Here is a 22,835-nt window from a genome sequence, read left to right on the forward strand (position 1 = left end):
AACAGAACTAACACAATCAGAACTGTCCCAAGCATCACCTGCAACTACTCCATATGTACTTCTGATGTCATGACAATTCAAACATAATTTATGTTATGTTATGTTTGGAATATAAGAAAATTTTCACTGCCTGTTTCTATTATGACCATTTATTCAGTTTCATGGTTATTACAAAAAATATTTTTTTACATGGGGGGGGGGTGTCAAAAAATTATGGGCCCCGGGTGCCACATACCTTAGGTACGCCACTGAGAAGGAGTATTGTTAAATCATCACCGTAATGACAACCATGGGTAAAGCAGGGGCAAAATGCCCAAGTTCTCTGAATGAAGGATCAAGGTACCAGAATCACAGCACTGGTCCAGTTACAAAAAAAAAAAAAAGGATGAGCCAAAAAATAACCCCTAATCTCCCTTCCCTTCAGTATTCTCTGGCTTCAGTTTTCCAGTCTTGTGCACTTACTCAAGGAGAAACTCTGGTTGTTGGGCACACTCAAAGCTACAACTTACCCAATCTGACTGCCAGACCCTACAGTACAGCATATGAAAGCTCTTTCATTCTCCCGCACCTTCCGAGAGAACAGACTGACCAAGGCAGGGAAGTGAACGCCTAAGAATAAGAAAGAAGATATCAGCATCTGAGGTGTGAAGGAATCCCTGGTGGAAAAAGTCAAGCTACTAGATTTTCAAGTCTTCCCTCTATCTCATAGCACATAAAGTCTCTTAAAACAGAAGGGATTAAATTACTTAGCAAAAGGCCACTGTGTAGTATACTGTATGTTGCTGTACAAGTGCAGGCCTCAGTTGTGCTCAACTTAAGTCTCACTGAATGCTTTCTTATTTTTATAGCATACACTCTCCAGTATAGCAAAATGGATGAACTGGTGGAATGTTTACTCTTTCAAAAAGTACAAAGAATAGGGGGCACATCCTGAAGTTATTAATTAGCATATTTAAAGCAACAGAAGCAAATAATTTTTCACTGATCAGTTAGGCTCTGGAAGTCATTGCAAATGATGTGGGGAAAAGCAGTTAGCATAGCTGGGTTTAACAATGGTTTGGACAAATTCTTGAAACAAAAGCCCATAACCTAGAGTTTCCAAGTTACCTAGTTTTTAGAGGGAGATTTTAGGCCAATCCTGGATTTTTGCTCATCTCATCTTGATGCATTACACTGGCAGGCCCTGCAGCACTGATCTCAGTGAATAGAATCCCACAATGCTCTGCAAATCCCACAATGCTCTGGAATATAAATTAAAACCCAGGCCAAAAGGTCTCCCTCCTGGAACCAGATAACTTGGTAGCTCTGCATAAACCATTACAGGGATAGGTAGCATATAAATTATCTACATTTTGTGGCCTGACGTAGCAACTGTTGAACCATCTAGCCTAGTATCATTTCATTTGGTCTAATCCAGTATGTCAGTTCACATATTCTTAAATCTGCAAGAATTTTCTTATTTTCTAAGGTAGTATAAAGATATAAAACAAAAAACAAAGGAAATAAGGTGATACCTTTATTATTGGACTAACTCAGTGCATTTTATGATGAGCTTTTGAAGGTAACCCCTCTTCTTCAGATCAGAAAAAAAGCAAATGTTGACAAATATCAGTGTATATAAGGAAAACATGAAAGCATTTTGGGGATAGGAAGAGGGAGGGTGGGTGGGTGGGAGGCAGGAGACAGAAAGGTAGCAGAACAGTTTTAAATGTCTTTATAGTGGGAAAGTCCAAATCTCTGTTATGTCCTGTCTGGTAGGTGTCAAAATACCTTATTTTGATTTCAAAAATTTTACGTTCTTGGATTGTTTCACTCTTATTTTCTAAAAATTCATTTATGGTGTTCGACACCCCCAGGAAGTCTGGGATGTTAATAAAGGTGTAATGTGGTACTTAAGCACTGTAAAGGAAACTGCAAAGGAAGAAGAGAAGCTGAGAAAAAGGGTAAGACAACTTTGAGAAAGAAGGTACAGAGAACAGGAAGCTGTTACACTAAAGATAAAACCAAAGGATTGCGCGGACAGCAGAACAAGATATTAATTGTAGAATCCAGGTGAGACTAATTAAGGATTTGGGCTGTCAGACAGGAAACAGAAGCAGCCAAAGAAGCCTAAGCCTATCAGACTGAAACTAAGCTAAAACAAGTGCTGACACTCCATATGGAGCCATCCCAGTAAGAGTACTGGAGAGTATGAGGTAGAAAACAGCAGAGTAGGGAGTGTTGGTTGCTGTACATGTGCTGTAAATTAGAGAATGACACGGTGACAAAATTAATCACCATTCCCATCCCCGCGGATAACTGCGGGAAATAATCCCATGTCATTTTCTAGTGTCTATTTTATCCTCTGTCCTTCTACACCAGCATTCTTCAAAGCAAAGCTTGAGGGTCAGTGGTTGTGGCCATTCATACTCTAATTCTTATGTGAGCCAAGGATAATGAAGCCATTGTGACATCACTGATGTGATTGGCTCTTAGGCACTGGTGGAATGAGGCATTATGACATCACAATATCTGCTCTGAATACCAGAGACTGTCATTCTGTAGTGTCTGTTTCAACCTCAGTCCTTCTACACCAGCATTCTTCAAAGCAAAGCTTGTGGGTCAGTGGTTGTGGCCATTCATACTCTGATTCTTCCCTCTCTCCTTAAAGAATGACATGAAGATGGTTTCCCGTGGTTATCCGCGGGGGACGGGAACGGTGATGAATTTTGTCACCGTGTCATTCTCTACTGTAAATGTTTGCTGTACAGGTGACAGCAAAAGCTAGAAGGATGCTAGGGTGCATAGGGAGAGGTATGGCCAGTAAGAAAAGGAGGTATTGATACTCCTGTTTAAGACTGGTGAGACTTAGGGCTCCTTTTACGAAGGTGCGTTTGGGCCTTAATGCGCAGAATAGCGCATGCTAAAGTGCAGCAAGCGCTAGCCTCTACCGCCTCCTCTTGAGCAGGCGGTAGCTTTTCGGCTAGCGCGCTAAAAATGCTAGCACATCTTCATAAAAGGAGCCCTTAATTTAGAATATTGTGTACAATTCTGGAGAATGCGCCTTCAAAAATATATAACTAGGATGGAGTCAGTCCAGAGGAAGGCTAAACTAAACTAAAACTTAGATTTATAGACTGGGTCATCACCGATTGGAGCTCCACTCGGTTTATAATAAGAAAAAAAAATAATACATAGAAAGAACAAACTGAGAAAGGGACTGAAAAGATAATGTCCATAATGTTTTGCAAACAGAATTGTCTTCAGAGCTTTCCGAAAAGAAGGAAAAGGACTTAAACTTCTGAGTGTAGGGGGCAAAATATTCCACAGCTCTGTCAATTTAAAAGAGAACAAAAGCTAAATTTTCTAATAGGTTTGCCAATACCCTTAAGAGAAGGAAAAGAAAGTTTCAACTTGTGAAAACTTCTAGTGAGATTAGATCTGTAATTATTCCAATCTAAGGGAACAAGAGACATGAAAATGCCAAATAAAATCTTAAATGTGATGCAAATGCAATTGAATTGAATTCTGAGATGAACTGGGAGCCAATGTAATTCTTTGAGCAATGGAGACACATGATCAAATTTGCTCTTGCCAAAGATGGGTCTGGTGGCCGTATTTTGGATTAGCTGAAGTCTTTACAAGCTGACCTTAGGTAAACTCAAGTACAATGCAATGCAATAATCCAAGCGAGACAGAATGACTGATTGAACCAAAACAGAGAAATGTTGTTGGTAGAAACACGCTCTTACTCTCCTTAACATACGGAGGCTGAAAAAAACATTTTTTTTACAAGAAAATTAATTTGATCCTTAAATGAAAATGAGGAGTCAATAATGACACCTAATATTACTGAAGAGAACTCAATTTTCAGAGACTCACCCGAATCCAGGATCACAGAAGGAAGGCAATCTAATTCAGGGCCTAGCCACAATAAGAACATATGAACATAAGAATTGCCACTGCTGGGTCAGATCAGTGGTCCATCGTGCCCAGCAGTCCACTCGCACAGCGGCCCTTAGGTCAAAGATCAGTGCCCTGATTGAGTCTAGTGTTACCTGCATACGTTCTGGTTCAGCAGAAACTTATATAACTTTGTCTTGAATCCCTGGATGATGCTTTCCCCTATAAAAGCCTTTGGAAGAGTGTTCCAGATTTCTACCACTCTCTGGGTGAAGAAGAACTTCCTTATGTTTGTACGGAATCTATCACCTCTCATTCTCTCTACCTTGGAGAGGGTGAACAATCTGTCTTTTTCTACTAAGTCTATTCCCTTCATTATCTTGAATGTTTCGATCATGTTCCTTCTCAATCTCCTCTTTTCAAGGGAGAAGAGGCCCAGTTTCTCTAACCTCTCACCAGTGGTGTACCCAGGGCCGCCATCAGGGCAGTATTACCAGTCCTGCATTCAGGGGCCCGGAGCTGACAGGGGGCCCGGGCTCCCCCAGGGTCCTAGGCAGTGTTCTAAGGCAGGGGCGCCAGTAGCTCGCCAAGGCAAAGTGAGTCGATCACCCAGGACTCACTTTGTCTTGGCGATCTAATCTATCGGGCCGATCAGTCTTCCTCTCCCCGACGTCAATTCTGCTGTCGGAGAGGAAGTTCGGGCCAGCCAATCGCTGCCTGGCTGGGCGGAACTTCCTCTCCGACGGCAGAATTGACGTCGGGGAGAGGAAGACTGATCGGCCCGAAGCAGGGAGAGCATGCGTCGGCGTCGGCTTTGGGGCCTGTTATCCATTGGTGGGTCTTGTTCCCCGATGGCAGCGGCAGTGGCAGTGGCTTGGGGAACGGCAGGGAGAAAGAAAGAAAGGGGGCAGGCAGGGAAACAGAAGGAAAAGAGAAACAGAAAAAAAGAAAGAAAGGTCAGGGAGAGAGGAAGGAAAAGTTGGGGGAGGGAATGAGGTGTGGAGGAGAGAAAGCATACAGGCTGATAGAAGGGAAGAAAGATTGGATGCACAGTCAGAAGAAGAAAGTGCAACCAGAGACTCATGAAATCACCAAAGGTAGGAAAAATTATTTTATTTTAAATTTAGCATCATTTTTTGACACCCCCCCCCCCATCTATATGAGAAATATGATTTTTAGTAGCAATCCACATATCGCACAACAAGAGTGTACCTAGGAAAAGGTAGCATCTTAAACACTGCAGTGAGCACTAGAAAACCAACACATACATTGTAAAACTAAACAAGCCAGATCCCGCACAGTCAATTGATACTGCAATCAATGCCAAATGAAAACTATGTCCTTTTCATACACACAGAACAGAGATACACCCTCGCCCAATATGGAATAATCACAAACTAAAAATAGAAATATGTAGACAAAAATTAAACTGAACCGCCAAGAAACCAGACTCTGCATACAATGCAACACCACACCACAAAAACAGTGACAAATGTCCCCTAATACTGTGCAAAATATATAGACAGTAGATGTAAATTTGAAAAACCTGATACATAATAATCACTTTACAAATTAACAAATACAAATAAAACAAATAATGAGAAATAAGAAAATACCATTTTATTGAACTAATCCATTTTTCAATTAGCTTTCAGAGGCCAAATCATTCTTCAGAACAGTACTGTTATGGTATCCTGTCCTGACCTAAGGAAAGGGGTTTAGTCCAATAAATTGCCTTATTTCCATTTCCTATTTATAAACTTTTATCAATACAGTTACAATACTACTTGATTCTAAGTAAAGCAACAAAAAAATCTTTATACCTTTTGTCGTTTCTGTTTTAATCATCTTCTCTTTGCTCTCTTCTTTCTATACAGCGTTTGTCCTCTCTCCCTTCCATGCAACATCTTCCCTCTCTTTGCCCCTTCCACCCAGCTTCTGCCCTCTCTCTCCACCCTTTCCATCTACTGCCCACACTCTCTCTGCCCCTTCCATCTACTGTCCACCCTATCTCTCTTCCATATGGCATCTTCCCTCTTTCTATGTCCCTTCAATAAACTGTATATCCTATGTTCCTTCTCTCCTTTGCATATGATTCATTTCAGCTTCACCCCCTCTCCATTTTTCTGTCTTCACCCCCTCCCCTATGCTTTGGCATCTTTCTCTTTCTCTTATCCTTTCCTTCCTTCCTTCCCACTCCACACCATGGTCTGATATCTCTATCTCCTTCCCTTCCCTCCCTTCATGCCATGGCATCTCTTCCTCCCCCTCCATGGTCTGGTATCTCCTTTCCTTTTTTCCTTTCAATCCCTCCCATGGACTTGGCATCTCTGGTTCCTATCCCTTGACTTCCTTCTCCCTTCTTCCCTCTCTCTCCCCAATTGGGTGCTGCTGCAGCAGCATTTCTCTCCCCCCCTCTTCCCTGTGCAGCAGCATTTCTCTCCCCTTCCCTGTGCAGCAGCAGCATTTCTCTCCTCCTTGCCTGTGCAGCATTTCTCCCCCCCTTGCCTGTGCAGAACTTCTCCCCCCCAACATGCCTGTGCAGCATTTCTACCCCCCTTGCCTGTGCAGCATTTCTTCCTCCCCTTGCCTGTGCAGCAGCAGCATTTCTCTCCCTCTTGCCTGTGCAGCATTTTTCCCCCTTGCCTGTGTAGCATCAGCATGTCTCCCCCCCTTGCCTGTGCAGCATTTCTACTCTCCCCCCTTCCCTGTGCAGCAACATTTCTATGCCCTCCTTCCCTGTGCAGCAGCATTTCTACCCCCTTCCTTCCCTGTGCAGCAGCATTTCTCCCCCCTCTTTGCCTGTGCAGCATTTCTCCCCCTTGCCTGTGCAACATTTCTTCCCCCCCTTGCCTGTGCAGCAGCAGCATTTCTCTCCCCCTTGCCTGCGTAGCAGCAGCATGTCTCCCCCCTTGCCTGTGCAGCATTTCTACTCTCCCCCTTCCCTGTGCAGCAGCAACATTTCTATGCCCCCCTTCCCTGTGCAGCAGCAACAGTTCTACCCCCCCTCCCTGTGCAGCAGCAACAGTTCTATGCCTCCCTCCCTTCCCTGTGTAGCATCAACATTTCTCTTCCCTGCCCAGCATTTCTGGCCGGTTCCCCTGCTCAAAGCCGCAGGCGTCTACACCTCATGAGATCCGCGGATGCATCGGAAGCCTTCTCTCTGATGTCATGACATCAGAGGGAATGCTTCCAATGCAACCGCAGATTGCTCAAGGAGCCGATGCCCATGGCTTTGAGCAGGAGAGCCGGCCAGAAGCTGAAGAACTACTGGAGTGAGCACCCACGGACACCTCTGTTTACTGCCGCTGCTGCTGGTTAAGGAAAGCAGCAGCGACAGAATAGGGAGAGTGGTCGGCTTTGCACCCCCTTGGGGCGTGCACCCAGGGCGGACTGCCCCCCCCCCCCTTGGTACGCCACTGTCTCTCACTGTACGGCAACTCCTTCAGCCCCTTAACCATTTTAGTCGCTCTTCTCTGGACCCTTTTGAGTAGTAAAATGTCCTTCTTCATGTATACAACCAGTGCTGGACGCAGTATTCCAGGTGGGTGCCTACCATGGCCCGGTACAGCAGCATGATAACCTTCTCCGATCTGTTTGTGATCCCCTTCTTAATCATTCCTAGCATTCTGTTCGCCCTTTTTGCCACCACTGTGCATTGCATGGACAGCTTCATTGACTTATCTACAAGTATTCCCAAGTCTCTTTCCTGGGGGGGGGGGGTCTCTCCGAGTACTGCATTGGGCATCCTGTATTCATGTATAAGATTTTTGTTATCGACATGCATCACTTTGCACTTATCCACATTAAACCTCATTTGCCATGTCGCAGCCCACTCCTCGAGCATGTTTATGTCATACTGCAGGTCTTCGCAATCCTTCTGTGTCCTCACTACTCTGAATAACTTAAGTCAGCATTGTTTGACAAATTCATTTCCTAAATGTGGATATTACTGTTAACAAAATTTTACATTGAACTTATTTAAGAAACTTGTTGTATTTTAATTATTTGTATTGTATTTCGTTGATTGTCCAGCCTTCTTTTGTGTAAACCGCCTAGAAATTGTTTGATTATGGCGGTATAGAAGAATAAAGTTATGTTATGTTATGTTATATGTTATGTTTCTATGCAGAATATGTCTCATGCCTCCAAGGAAGAGAGAAATCTGTGAGAGAGCAATGACTGAAGGAGAATAAAGACTGTGCCACAAGTGAATGGCCAGGTTGCTGTTCGCAGGTGATCCAGCAGATATTTTGAGCAGCTCACAAGCTCACCTATCAGAACAGATCAGGATCTGGCAACCAATCAGCTTGCAGCAGGAATAATGTTTAAAATACTATTTCTAATCTTTAAGGTACTTGCCAATCATTTGCCTGCTTTCTTAGATAGACTTCTAATTCTGTATACAACATCAAGACCACTTCGATCCACCCAACAATCTCTTCTTGCAGCTCCCTTTTATTAGGCAATTATTTTTTGACACCACTTGCAAAACAATATTTTCAGTGGTAGCTTCAATGCTGTGGAATGCACTTCCACTTGCTCTTAAGCGTGAATCCAACCTCTCCAAATTCAAATCAATGCTTAAAACCTCTCTCTTTAATGAAGCATACGAGACCCAGATTATGAACTTATCTCTTACAACGCAGCTTCCCTTGTTTTTCCCTTTCCTACCACCTTTTTATTTTAGCAATATAACCCTTCCCTTTGCCCTCTTGTGTGTGTTGCAGTTGTCCACGAAATGTGTCCACATTTTTGTCTACAATGCTGTTGTTTTTAAATTTTTAAAAATATGCAATGTTGTAAACTGCTTTGGCAATGAAAAGCAGTATATCAAGCCTTAATAAACTGGAAACTTGAAACCTGGTACATTTATCAATAGTCTGCAGACCCCCTCATCCTTCACATGAGGGCGATACTCTCATCAGATGATACCATACACTTAATCTTTATGACTTCACACCCATGAATAGCAGAATTAATGTGTCACAGCCATACATTTTTCAAGGGTGTGACAATCACTGCAGAATTAACCGCACCACCACCACCTTTGTTGGGATTCTGCAGGAGTAAGGGTAATCTGAGCCTAAACCATCACTGGGACTGAAATCAAACAAAAATCCACAAATCATCTCACCTTGCACGAGACCCATGAGAAAGCGGAGGCTAGTGAGGAAGAGGAGTGGCACCGAGGTCATATGAGTAACAAGTGGTGTAATGGTGGTAATAAGTCCCCCGGCAGATGCTGAAAGAAGAAGAATCTTTTCCCCTCCGACCCTTGACAGAAAGAAAAGACACCCAGTGAATTCACTAGCAGGTCTGAATGCATCAGACCATATTGTATCAAGTTCTTAGTACACATACAAAGGACTTTATATATAACATAAATATAGAAACCAGCAATGCTACTGTGGGAGCAAAGTTGTGGAATAGCCTTTCTGGCCATTTGAAGACTGATAATTTTGCAACCACATTTTTGTTATCTGTATAATTTGGAGACTGTATTTTGCTGGATTGTTTGGGGCACTGCAGATATTTTTTGTGTGTGTTGTATTGGTATTTGTGTGTGTATGGTTATTTGTAAACTGCCTTGTTATAGATGGTGTATAAATTTTTTAAATAAATAAATAAATGAGGTCTACTTGTGCATATGCTAGAGGGGGTATAATGAGGTGTGCATGTTGGTAAGGGCTCTATAGCCAAGCTTGTATCTAGTAATATGCTGTTAAGATAATGGAAGCAACAGGTCTATTACATTACTTGTCACTAAGATGTCCCCCGATGACCTGGGTGAGGCAGTATCCCCAAAAGAAACTACCCAGAGCAATGCCAGATTGCTTCTTGTTCCAGCTGAAGTGCTCACTCATGGTCACGGCGCAGATGGGCATAGTGACCCTGGTACAGTACAATAGGCAAGTCCCCAACAGTAACATCAGAGTCCAGACACGGGCCTCGGACCTAGAAAATGTATAGATACAAATCATTTAATTTTATTACATTTATAAACCACTTTTTACAGTAGCCCCACTATTAAAATATTTTAGTCAGGTGGTGATTAATATGTAAATATGGGATGCATTATAAATAATAGGAGACTGTACCTTCCACCTAATTTTCTTTAGGCTTTAAATTGTGTGAGATTATTGTGCACTAAGGAATGACACCATAATGGGGGGGGGGAACCCACATTCTGCCTTTTGACTGAACTCCAAACTTTTTTCTTTTTATTCTTCAAGTGAAGGTGTTTCATCTGTACAATTTCTTGTCACTTTGTGCTTGTGAATTTAATTTGAAATGTATTAAATTAATTTTAAAAAATCATGTACAAACTCAAATAGTTCCTACAAAAATCACTTAGGCTCCCTTTTATCAAAACAGAGTAGAGCTTTTTACCGCAAGCTGACACTCGTATGAACTGAATTGACCACGATTTGATAAAAAGGGTCCTTAACCCTCCATTGCTCCACATACAAAAACTTAAGATTGTGATTCTACTAGTAACAGAGAAAGTACCCAAATAAAATATGTATACTACTTTGATTGTATCACATAAAGGCAGTATATCAAACCAATCCCCCCTCCCCCACTTTTATAATCAGGTCCAAACTCCAGGAAAAAAATCCTTAACATATGTCCAGTTCATTTCTGGCTTGGTGAAACACTGGAGCATTGTTTTCACATTGTGAGAAAACTCAAGAAAATTAGGCTGTATCTTAATATTCTTTGGTAATTAGTTACATAGTCATAATGCTATCACTGAAAATGATAGGAGGAGGAGGAAGCCCTGGAGGCCACTGCTGACCAGTACTGCTAGGTGGCACGGTGCAGTGGAGTAGAGTAGCTAGGTTGACCAGTCCTGATAGGGGGCACTGGTGCAGCAGAGAATGGAAGCCCAGTAGTAGAAGAGTCTGTGGGGTCCTATCCAGCCTTAGGACTTGGATGTCTTGCAGGGATAATTAAACCTTTTTGAAGACATCCAGAATGTCATTTAGACTTTCAGAGTTAGACCTGTTTTAAAATCACATAAGGGCCAAAAGGTACCTACTGTACCAGATGACCACTAGATAAATGAAGGCATGACCCCCACCACACTCCCCGAGTAGTCACTGACCTCCTCCCTCCCCCAAAGATGTGAAAGAAACAATACATACCAAGCTCTATGACAGCTGCAGATATTATGGGAAATCCTAGCAGAGCAGCAAGCAGATCCCTCTTCTCTCAAATGGCACTGATTGTTCCTGCCTGGAAGCAGGGAGATCAGCTAGACCACTTGAGGTCCCTATTTTTCTATAATTTATTCTAACATTATAATTATTTCATGAGTCTGACCTAAGTTCATTGCATTTCTTTGTTGACATTTTCCTATAGTGAAATGCCGAGGGAAAACCCGAGTCAATCCGTCCAAGCCCAGGGTTTTTATGCCTTCAACAGGACTGATTGATTCATCTGTAAGGCGAACAAGAGAGCTGTATTTGGGAGTGAAATGCCTGCTTGAGAGTTCCACGGAAGCAGGAGCTATGGGATTCTCTCCAGTGCAAGATAACTTGTTGACCCTGGATTTCGGCACCTACCTCCTCAGCTGCTTTTTGATAGATTCAACCAGAATAGCCAAGTTTCAGTCAGCTAGAGGAAGCAAAATCAATGTGGGGCTCTTCAGAAAGCCATGAAGCACTGTGCAAGCTAAGCTTGTGTTGGCACTTCTGAACCCAGTGTAGGAGGAAATATGGCAGTTGTTGAGCCAAGTATGTCCTTTCTGCAGTCTACAGATGAACACATTTGAATTCATTTGGGACACACTGAATTAATTTGGTAAGCTCCTTAGTCCTCATATTAATATTCTGGCCCAAGAAATGAAGAGGATTGAGAGCAAGTTGATAAATGTACTCTGGATTTAACACATATTTCAACTAAAGTTGACCAGGTTGAGAAACATCTTGATCTGGTTAATGCCCAACAATCTGCTCTTATAAAGGACTCAATGAATATTTGGATGAAAGTAGGAAATTTGGAAAATAAGATTTGAGCAGTGAGTTTAAGATTTTTTAATTTCCTTAAATGTCCTCATGTTTCAGCATGAGAGAAGTTTAAGAGAGATACATCTGAAGTCCTCCAGGTGTCATCTGAATTGTTACCACTGGTAGTTTCAGTATACTATCTGCCAATTGAAAAGAAACAAAGCCAGCATTTACAGACTGATACACCTGTGGAGACGGCCACTTTTGGATGTTTCTGACATTCTAAAATGTTCAGACTCAGAATTACCTTGTATTTGAAGAATTGTATTTGAAGTTGTGTTAAACATTGTGGTAAATCTTTTCTCAATTTGAAAATGAATATTCATTTTATCTGATGTTATATGAAAAATGAGGAAAGAATTCCTTTTATTGAAGTCTGGAGTTCTTCAGTTGATAGCATTATTCCTTATAAAGCTTTCAAGTATCAGTTGGTGCCTTATGTCTTCTTTGAACCTACTCGTATAACAAGTTTTACAGTATATCTTGGAGACAACGTTTTACTCTTCTTCCTCCTCCTTCTGTAACTGGTTAAGCAGCTTAGTCTTATGTATGTTAATAAGCTTTCTATATGTTCAGAGCATGGTGTGTGCCTTATGCATTATACTGTATGTATGTATTTTTTTATTTTTTTTTGTAAATTGCTTAAACTCTGATCCCTCCCAATATGGTAAAAAGTGAGAATATTTTGTTTCTTCTCTTACATAGGGATATGTGTTTATTTCCTGATCACATTTCCTTTTCTGTACAAGTGTAATTCTTGATGCATATTGAAAATTGCTATAACTAAAAAATGATTTCATAAACAAATTAAACAGCAGGTTACATTTGCTAATATAATTTAACTTCTCTAGCAGCACTGCTAAATTTGATGTGACATCAGGTGCCAGACATTATAATAACGTGTAATTAAACTCTGGAATTCGTTGCTGGAGAATGTAGCAAAATCAGCATACCAGGATTTAAAAAAAAGGTTTAGATAATTTCCTATAAGAAAAGTCCACAGGCCATTATTAAGATGGCTTAGGGAAATCCACTGCTTATTCCTAGGATAAGCAGCATAAAATCTGTTTTACTCCTTAGGATCTTGCCAGGTACCTATGACCTGGGTTGGCCACTGTTGGAAACAGGATACTGGGCTTGATGGACCTTTGGTATGTCCTGGCAATTCTTATGTTCTTATAAAGCCATTGTTTAATTTGAAGCTAAATACCTATTCTAATAATGTTAGGATCAGCCCTGTAAAATAGGATATAGATAAAGGTCAGAAGAGCCTTAGCAAACACCTTCAGGGCAAGCATGAACTAGTATAGCAACATTATGATGAAATTTCAGTTGGTGCCACGTCTTGATACTATTGCACAAGGTTGTTATATTCATACATCAGAATGGTCCTACATACATCAAGGGTGTGATTTCCTAAGGCTTTTCCCTATTCTTTGACTATAACAATGAATCAGCTTCTACATGAATAAGCCACAATTTAATCTAGCCTATTGGCCCTACAGTGGTGTTTATCTCTTGCCTATGTAGGGTTCGATGGATGAGTAGCTTTGTAATTGTCATGTCATTCTTAACCTGCTAGGTAACTGCTGTGATTCTTGAAATGTTCAATACTTATTAACATGCTCGTCTTGATATTTGCAGTAATGCTGTCACTGTGCTAGGAGGATTATGCCCCTAAAGTCTGTGTCTGTGGTATTTTACTTCAGAATGATCTGAAGTTAAGGTTCACTGCAGACCAGTTTAGAGATTGCACTTTATTACTGGTTACAAAGCTGAAATGACTTCTTGTCCCTGTGCTTTTTGTTTTCTTGTGAATAGCTTAGGGCTGCTGAGCTTGGAAGAGACAACTGAGGAGAGAGATGATTAAGTTTACAAGATCCTGAGGGGTATATAATGGATACAACCCTCAATGAGAACTGAATCACAGGACGAGAAGCCAGTGGCCCCCTTGATGTCTTACCTGGACCAGCAGGGATCCACATTTGCACCCATCCCCATCTCTTTTGGGTTAACATAGCTGGTTTTAAGAAAGCTTTGGACAATGTCCCTGAGGAAAAGTCCATATTCTGCTATTGAGACACACATGGAGGAAGCCACTGCTTGCCCTGGATCGGTCTCATGGAATGTTGCTACTATCTGGGTTTTTACCAGGTACTAGTAACCTGGATTGGCCACCGTGAAAATGGGCTACTGGGCTAGATGGACTATTGCTCTGACCCAGTAAGGTTATTCTTATGTTCTTATTGATTTTTTAATTTGCACTAGTCACTGTAATCTTTCAGGTTTTTTGGGTTTTTTAAAAAATTCTTTCTTGATTTTCCAAATATTAATGTAGGGTCATGAAATGGTTAACTGTTGTTTAAAATATTGCTCTGGCTGTATTACTATTTAAAAAGGCTTCACTTTAGACCTTCAGTCACTTTCCGCACTGGACAGAATGCCAGGAAATCAAAATAGTATACAAATTAAGTTTTATTACATATATATACAATATTTCTAGCCATAATCATTGATTAAGTACAGAGTTTGAATTAATACGTTACCGGTTATTACATCATTACTCTGTCGGGGGACCACGATCAGGAGGCTTACTCACAAAATGTCATCACACAGCGTATTAGCGGTGGAAATGTCCCTGTTCTTCTTTCTAGGGGAAGCAGTATTTATCCCCCTATCCTTGTGGATTAAGCTAACTGAATGCTTGTGGATTGAGCTAGAAACTCCTAGCCTGCCTCATGAGCTGATTTCCCATCCCCTTCCTTGTGGAGGATGTTTACCAATCTGACTACACATCCCCCCCTTATGTATTGAGCTAACTGAATGCTTGTGGATTGAGCTAGAAACTCCTAGCTTGCCTTCCCATCCCCTTCCTTGTGGAGGATGTTTACCAATCAGTATGTGTTAGAAACTCCTAGCCTGTCTGAGCTGACAATGACCTGCTCTCATAATTATCAGCAGGTGCTGAAAATTCCTGGCCTTGCTCTTTCTCATAGTACTTGTGTTTCCCTGTAACAGCTATCATGGATCCTAGGCAGTGTCATTCAATATTAATAATCCTTTCATACCATCCGTTTCACATTCGTGTCACATTCGGTCCTTATTGAGTGATACTGCCATAGGATACCATCGTGGACCGTGTTGATTTACAGCATAGTCCATAAACCACATAACAATTCCACAAGGGCAGAACAAGTACTATTATGGTTAGTATAATTAATCTGGTGCTCTATTATGCTTTTGTTCAAATTCCTTATGGACTGATTTATCATACGGGATCCTAGTATTATAGCTTTTAACTTTCCCAACTTTAAATCCCAATTTGGAACGGAAAAGTTGTTCTCCCAGAATACATTTGTTCTAAATCCTATATCAGGTGTTAAAACATAAGTTTGATTCTGACATATTGTGTAAGCATCCTGCAAAGGGTACTATCATTTTTGGTATTACTGGCTCATTAGTCACCACACATATTACGCGTGGTGCTATCTCAATAATATAGTCCATTCACACACATAAACATGGTTCATATATTATTGATTGTAATTTAGCACTGTAAGTGAAGTTATCTTGCTTCCGATTCATTGAAGGATGCTTCCATCTCCATGACGTAACGACCCCTTCTTTAATTGTAACACGTCGCCCGGGGGCAGCGCCTCTTACCCCATACCATATTCCAAGGATTCCAAGGCACACGTATATCTGCAAGTTTTAGAAAACATTATTACTCTCTCAAATAACATTTCTCCTGAGGGACATATTCCCATTTTTCCACTCCCGGTTTCATTACAAGGAGAGCCTTATCTTTCCCGATTGCAATCACCTCCGCTGGTTCCGGAGGTCCTTTAGGATTGCTAATCCAGATTTTGGCTATGGACAGTTTCCCAATCGTCAAATTGGGGGTTACATTATCCCTCCACTGCCCATATTTGTCATCTGTAGTTAGTTTTTTAAGGGCCTCTTTCAAAAGTCCATTCATCCATTCAATTAATCCCGCTGCCTGGGGATAATAGGGCATGTGATATACCCATTCAATATTATTTTCCTTAGCATATTCTTTTATCTGCCCTCCCGTCCATTATCAGTTTGTATTTGTAAGGGCATACCATCTAAAGTCCTTAGAGTGCTCCATTGTGACGCAGAAGCACAAGGGAATGCTAATAATAATCTACAGCAGTACACATATATTTACATTTACGACTTTCGGGTAACGGTCCTATGAAATCCATTTGCCAAATCTGGGCTGGCAAATCACCCCATGCCTATGTGCCCCATTACCTTATGTGGTACTTCCCGTTCTTGATATGTTGACACACCGAACATTTTCCGATCACATGTTTGATCACATCTATTGTCAAAGGAATCCCTCGTTCCTGAGCCCACCTGTAAGTAGCTTTTTCTCCAAGATGTCCACTTTTCTGATGTGTCCAAATGGCTGTACCTTCCAACCATTCTTCCACCTTAGGAATTTCATTAGTAGTTATTACAGAAATGGTAGCTGCAGCATCTGCTTGGGAATTAAACAATCGTTCCATTGAATCAACAGGCATATGTGCATCTACATGAAATACTGACACTATTGTCTCTTGTACAATTTTTTCTATGTCTTGCCACAATTCTTTACCCCACAGTTCTACAGCTGTCTGTATGGCTAGTTTAGCATTTCCAAAAGCAACCTGCTGTTCTTCTCCCCACATAAACTCATATTTTTTACGAGTTACCTTGTACTTTGTTTGGAGTGGGAAAATCTAATATTTTTCGTTTTGCTTTCTCAATGATTTCCCCATATCCTCTATTCCACTGAATTCCTAAAAATTTTACCGACGTTGCCGGTCCTTGTATTTTTGTTGGATTTATTTCCCATCCCTTCTTTTTCATATGGTCAATTAATAAATCCAACTGCCCTTTCTTAGTTTGTATGTCAATATGTCAAACTCATGTAATTTACTATCTTGCTCTATCTGTACCTCAAGCTGAATTTAGAGTCTGACTTCTTTCCCTTATCCTGCATCTCCAAAATTGAGTCCACAGGAAAGTGATAGGAGTCCGGCAGGGCTGCTTCTCTCCTTCTTTTTCATTATAATTTGTTTTGTTTCTTAAATATATGCCTTTCTGACTGTCTGTTTTAATAATTACACAAATGTATTCCTACCCTTTTTCATTTTGTTTCGGTACGTTCCCCAAACAAACTGGAAACCTTATTTCAGACAATTTGTCTGTGTATCAAACGAACTGCTGAAAAGTCCGCGGCCAGTCTACAAGCAGAGCTGACAATTAGTCCCTGCTTGTCATTACAACAAAAGGCACATCCTTCCTTAACACGTCTCACAAAGCTTTCTTCCACATTCTTGTACGTTCATTCTACAGACTATCTCCCTGCTTTTAACCATCTCTTTTAAATATCACTTTCCAATCCCTTCTGATCTTAAAAATATAAAGAAACAAGGAGAAGAAAAAAAAATTCAGGCTACATCAGGCAAACAGCTCCTAAATTACCTCCATTGTTCTTAACAGCATAGATCTACCCTGCAGAAACTCTTTCAAACTTAAATCAACATACGCAACTTTGTTTCCTGAACAGCAAAACAACTTTCAATTAACTTCAAGTACCTTATATTGGCTGATCGGAACTCCAATTAGCATAAGGCTGGTAAAGTTTTATCCTTAAACCCTTTGGTTCCTTGCTTACATTATTAATTTCATTACAAGTTCCTACATTTAAATCCATAATTTGTTAATATTTAAGCATATTTTAAATATCGATACCTGTTTTTGCAACATTCGTAGAATTGCAGACAGACTCCATGCTGTCTCTCTCCTTTTTCTTCCCCCTTCCCCCTCCCCTCTGCCTAGTAGTGAACAAAGGAGAAACTCAAAAAGCCCGCCGTCAAGCTCACATGATAGCATCGAAGGAGGAAAAAGGTGGGGGTGAAAATCCCTCCCTTTGCAGTTTGCTCTTTCAAACAAAGGAACTTTTACTCCAACATCCTATTTACTCGACCGCGCCTTTTCTTATATTTTGTGGCAGCAATATGAACTGCAGATTCCTCAGCTATCTTTTGATAGTGATCTAACTTATCTCTTCAAAGTTTACCACTACATTCCAGCATAAGACAACGCCTCTTTACCGCATGTGCACTATACGGTATGCAGAAGTTAATACCCAGTTCCTTCGAGCCAAAGCAACTACATCACCCGATTTATCGGGGCATTTTTCTAAACTTCATCACCCGATTTATCGGGGCATTTTTCTAAACTACATCACCCGATTTATCGGGGCATTTTTCTAAACTTGTACAAGATCAAGTGGTTCTGCCCTTCCCAGAACCCAGAGCAACTACATCACCCGATTTATCGGGGCATTTTTCTAAACTACATCACCCGATTTATCGGGGCATTTTTCTAAAGCTTGTACAAGATCAAGTGGTTCTGCCCTTCCCAGAACCCAGAGCAACTACATCACCCGATTTATCGGGGCATTTTTATTTCTCTAAACTACATCACCCGATTTATCGGGGCATTTTTCTAAACTACATCACCCGATTTATCGGGGCATTTTTTCTAAACTACATCACCCGATTTATCGGGGCATATTTCTAAACTTGTACAAGATCAAGTGGTTCTGCCCTTCCCAGAACCTTTTCCCATGACTCTGTTAATCCATGATTATTGGCTAGTTCTTGTGCTATTAAATTATACGGTGCCTCGGTCCAGCCGGGCACCTCTAGGTTCTTTTGAGGATTTCTCTCTCTTCCTGAACATTCCTGTATTACAAGAGCGCTCAGGTTTTCTTTAGAGAAATCCTGCCGACTACGCCAATTAATGTATTACTATTTAAAAAGGCTTCACTTTAGACCTTCAGTCACTTTCCGCACTTGACAGAATGCCAGGAAATCAAAATAGTATACAAATTAAGTTTTATTACATATATATACAATATTTCTAGCCATAATCATTGATTAAGTACAGAGTTTGAATTAATACGTTACCGGTTATTACATCATTACTCTGTCGGGGGACCACGATCAGGAGGCTTACTCACAAAATGTCATCACACAGCGTATTAGCGGTGGAAATGTCCCTGTTCTTCTTTCTAGGGGAAGCAGTATTTATCCCCCTATCCTTGTGGATTGAGCTAACTGAATGCTTGTGGATTGAGCTAGAAACTCCTAGCCTGCCTCATGAGCTGATTTCCCATCCCCTTCCTTGTGGAGGATGTTTACCAATCAGTATGTGTTAGAAACTCCTAGCCTGTCTGAGCTGACAATGACCTGCTCTCATAATTATCAGCAGGTGCTGAAAATTCCTGGCCTTGCTCTTTCTCATAGTACTTGTGTTTCCCTGTAACAGCTATCATGGATCCTAGGCAGTGTCATTCAATATTAATAATCCTTTCATACCATCCGTTTCACATTCGTGTCACACTGGCCTACATAGCTGAAAACAGTGTATAATCTACTGACCTCATCTGCTTGAAATGTAAGCTAAATAGAGTTTGAGCCATGATGTACCCTATCCTCCTGTACATGTAACATTTAGAACTGTAAGATTTAGATAAGCAGAGAAATGAGCTAGTTCCCTATAAGACTATAAGTTGTATCCCTGAACCTATCATAAGTGCTGGCTTAGGACCAATAATAATTGTAGAAAAGTTATAGAAGTAACATATGAGAAGTTGTAGTTTTTGCATGTATTAGTTTGCATATGTTTAGTGAAAAGGGCATAAAAGTCCGTGCATTTCCTGATTCTAACACTCTAGTAAGCAGGCTGTTCACTGCACTAGAGTCCGGCATGCTGAAAATAAACCTCTTGTACTTCTTTACGCCTCTGACTTTGTGTGTCCAAGTGACCTTTCATTAACAATGCAGTACACAAGTAGATCAGTGTTCACCCCAGGGCCTTTTAGCCAGGTGCTCCGCCCGGCTAATTTAGATGACCGCCTGGCTGTCATCTATTGTGAATCCTGCTGCTGCCGCCGCCGCTGCTCAACATAAAAAAAAAAAAAAAAAAAAAACACCTCTCACCAGCTTGGAGATGCGAACTCATGCTTTGGGACTCTAAGGTGTGCGTGCCGGCTTCCCTTCTCTTCCCTCCGAAACCGGAAGTTTCGTCCCGGGGGGGGAGAGAAGAGAAGGGAAGCCGGCACGCACACCTTAGAGCCCTGAAGCATGAGTTCTCTACGGGCTAAGGCAGGAGACAGGTCAACAACAGAGGGAAGCTTACAACTTGCTTCGGGCCTTCCTCGCTGCCAGGACCTGCCACTCCAAACTAGTTGGCACAGCAACCTCAGACACTAAAATGCTCTTCAAACTTGTAAAGAACCTCACTGATACCAAACTTCTCTTAGCCACCCAAGGAAACCACCCACCAACAGCCTCCCAACTAGCTGACCACTACAAAAGCAAAATCACCACAATCAGATTCACCTTCAACAACTCATCAATACACCTCGACGAGATCATAATAAAATCTACAACAGAAGAACCCATAGCACCTGGACCACCTTCCCACTAGTTCAATGGTCTGACATGGACCGCCTCTACAAAAAATATAGCAAAGCATCATGTGACTTGAATAACTGTCCCTCATATCTCCTAACAAATGCCACTCCCAAATTCAGAGCCAACCTCATGCAATGGATTCAAACCACACTCACGGAAGGTCAATTCCCACCTGAACTAGGTGAAATTATAATCACCCCTCTATTGAAAGATCTCAAAGGCCCAATAGACACCCCCTCTAACTACAGACCCATCGCTTCAATCCCACTATACGTTAAAATAATAAAAGGACTAGTAGCACAATACCTCACCAACTACCTAGAACACCACAATATACTTCACCCCTCTCAATCAGGATTCAGATCCAGTTATAGCACAGAGACATTATCAGCAACGCTACTAGATACAGCTAGACAGCACCTTAGTAAAGGAAGAAGAATGTTGCTAATTCAACTCGATCTCTCAGCGGCATTCAACCTGGTTGACCACACCATACTGCTTCAGATACTTGACGCCAAAGGGATCTCAGGAGTAGTATACAACTGGTTCCAAGAATTCTTAAAAACAAGAACCTACAGAGTCAAGTCAAATGACCACAAATCGGACCCATGGTCTAACCCCTGTGGAGTCCCACAAGGTTCACCGTTGTCACCTATGCTTTTCAACCTCTTCTTATCATCCCTTGGCATCACCCTAGATATCCTAAACATAACATCTTTCAGCAACGCGGATGATATAACCATATTACTCCCCTTCGACATCCCACCTCGTTAGGCAACCTAAAAACAACACTGGAAGCAGTGGAAGAATGGATGCTAGACCACAAACTGAAATTAAACTCGGACAAAACAAAATTCCTACTACTTGAAAAGGACAAAACCCCATCCATTACAGATAAACGCCACCAAATACCCCATACAGCCCTCTCTCAAAATCCTTGGAGTGTCGATAGATAGATGCTGCACAATGCAGATCCAAATCAACAAAACCACTCAAAAAGCATTTTTCACCATGCGCAACTTACGAAAAATAAGAAAATTCTTTGAAAAAGATCACTACAGGATCATAGTCCAATCTCTTGTCCTAGGACTAGTGGACTATTGCAATATCCTCTAACTTCCTTGCCCCACAATCTTGATAAACCAACTACAGACCATTCAAAACGCAGCCCTCAGGCTGATATATTCACTCTCAAAATTTGACCATATCACCAATGCCTACCTAGATTCACACTGGCTACCGATACGAGCTAGAATCCAATTCAAATTCTACTGTCTCTTATTCAAAGCAACAAACGGAACTGCACCCACCTATCTCAACAACCGGCTAAATCATAACAGCATATCCAGACCAAGAAGAACCCAGACCCTATTCTCCTAACCACCACTTAAGGGAACTCAGTGTAAAAAAATGTACGATGGCCTCCTAGCGACGCAGGCAGTGAAGCTGGACCCCTCCATCCTCAACCTGCTGACAACTACTAGTGACTTTAAATCATTCCGAAAAGAAATCAAAACTCTGCTTTTCAAAAAAACTATACAACCTTCTTATCCCCCCCCGCTTCTTCTGCCCTCCACACAAACTACCAGCTAACCTCATCCCTTCTACCTTTTCCCCCCTTTGACCCTTTCAAGAAACCAACCCTAAACCTCTTCATCCCTTCTAGTGATCCTAAACTCTCCCCCTTACCTTACTATTCAATGCCCCTAATCTGTAATTCCCTTGCATCCACTATATAAGCGTCCCCTGCATCTACTGTGTAATCATCCCCTAAATGGCAACTACCTGGCAATGTCCAGCTATCTTATACTGTTGTTTGTTACTTCCTGGAAATGTCCAGCTATCTTACACTGTAATCCGCTTAGAACTGCAAGGTACAGGCGGAATATAAGTCACTAATGTAATGTAATGTAATCAAGTTATAAGCTTCCCTCCGTCGCTGACCTATGGAAGATAGGAACTTGTCTAGCGACTCTGCCGATGGGTGTGTGAGCTGGGAGGGATTGGAAGAGAAATGCTGCTGCTACACCGAATGGAGGAGGGGAGGAGGAAAAGAAATGCTCTGCTGCTGCACCCATTTTTAGGGGGAGTGGAAAAGAAATGTTCCGGCTGCTGCACCCAATTTTTTTTTGGGGGGGAGGGGGAAGAGAAAAGCTGCTGCACCCAATTGGGGGGGGAGAGAAATGCTGCTGCTGCATCCAATTGGAGAGGGGAAGAGAAGTGCTGCTGCTGCTGCACCCAATTGGGGAGGGGGTAGGGGAAGAGAAGTGCTGCTGCTGTAGCAGCACCCAATTGGGGAGAGAGAGGGGAGAAGGAAGACCAGGGAATGGAGATGAGAGGAAAGAGATGCCAAGTGGGAGGGGGAAATGAGCTACCAGATCATGGAGGGGGTGATAGATGTCAGGGAATATGGGGGAGGGGAGGAGGCAGATGACAG

General features: G+C 41.7%; 1 protein-coding gene across 2 annotated transcripts in view; it reads right to left on the reverse strand.

The window, feature by feature from the left end:
• SLC17A9 (solute carrier family 17 member 9) overlaps positions 1-22,835 on the reverse strand; it is a 122,891-nt gene that overhangs the window by 87,314 nt on the left and 12,742 nt on the right. The window contains exons 2-4 of one of the 2 annotated variants that reach the window (XM_033962677.1): positions 9,746-9,840; positions 9,020-9,159; positions 510-609 (exon numbers count right to left, since the gene is read on the reverse strand). In XM_033962677.1, the coding sequence (XP_033818568.1) occupies positions 510-609; positions 9,020-9,159; positions 9,746-9,840 (335 nt within the window). Of the gene's footprint in view, positions 1-509; positions 610-9,019; positions 9,160-9,642; positions 9,841-22,835 lie in introns of both variants that reach the window. The other variant, XM_033962676.1, reaches the window with a different exon arrangement.

Source organism: Geotrypetes seraphini, chromosome 11, assembly GCF_902459505.1.
Source record: "Geotrypetes seraphini chromosome 11, aGeoSer1.1, whole genome shotgun sequence".
NCBI lineage: Eukaryota > Metazoa > Chordata > Amphibia > Gymnophiona > Dermophiidae > Geotrypetes > Geotrypetes seraphini.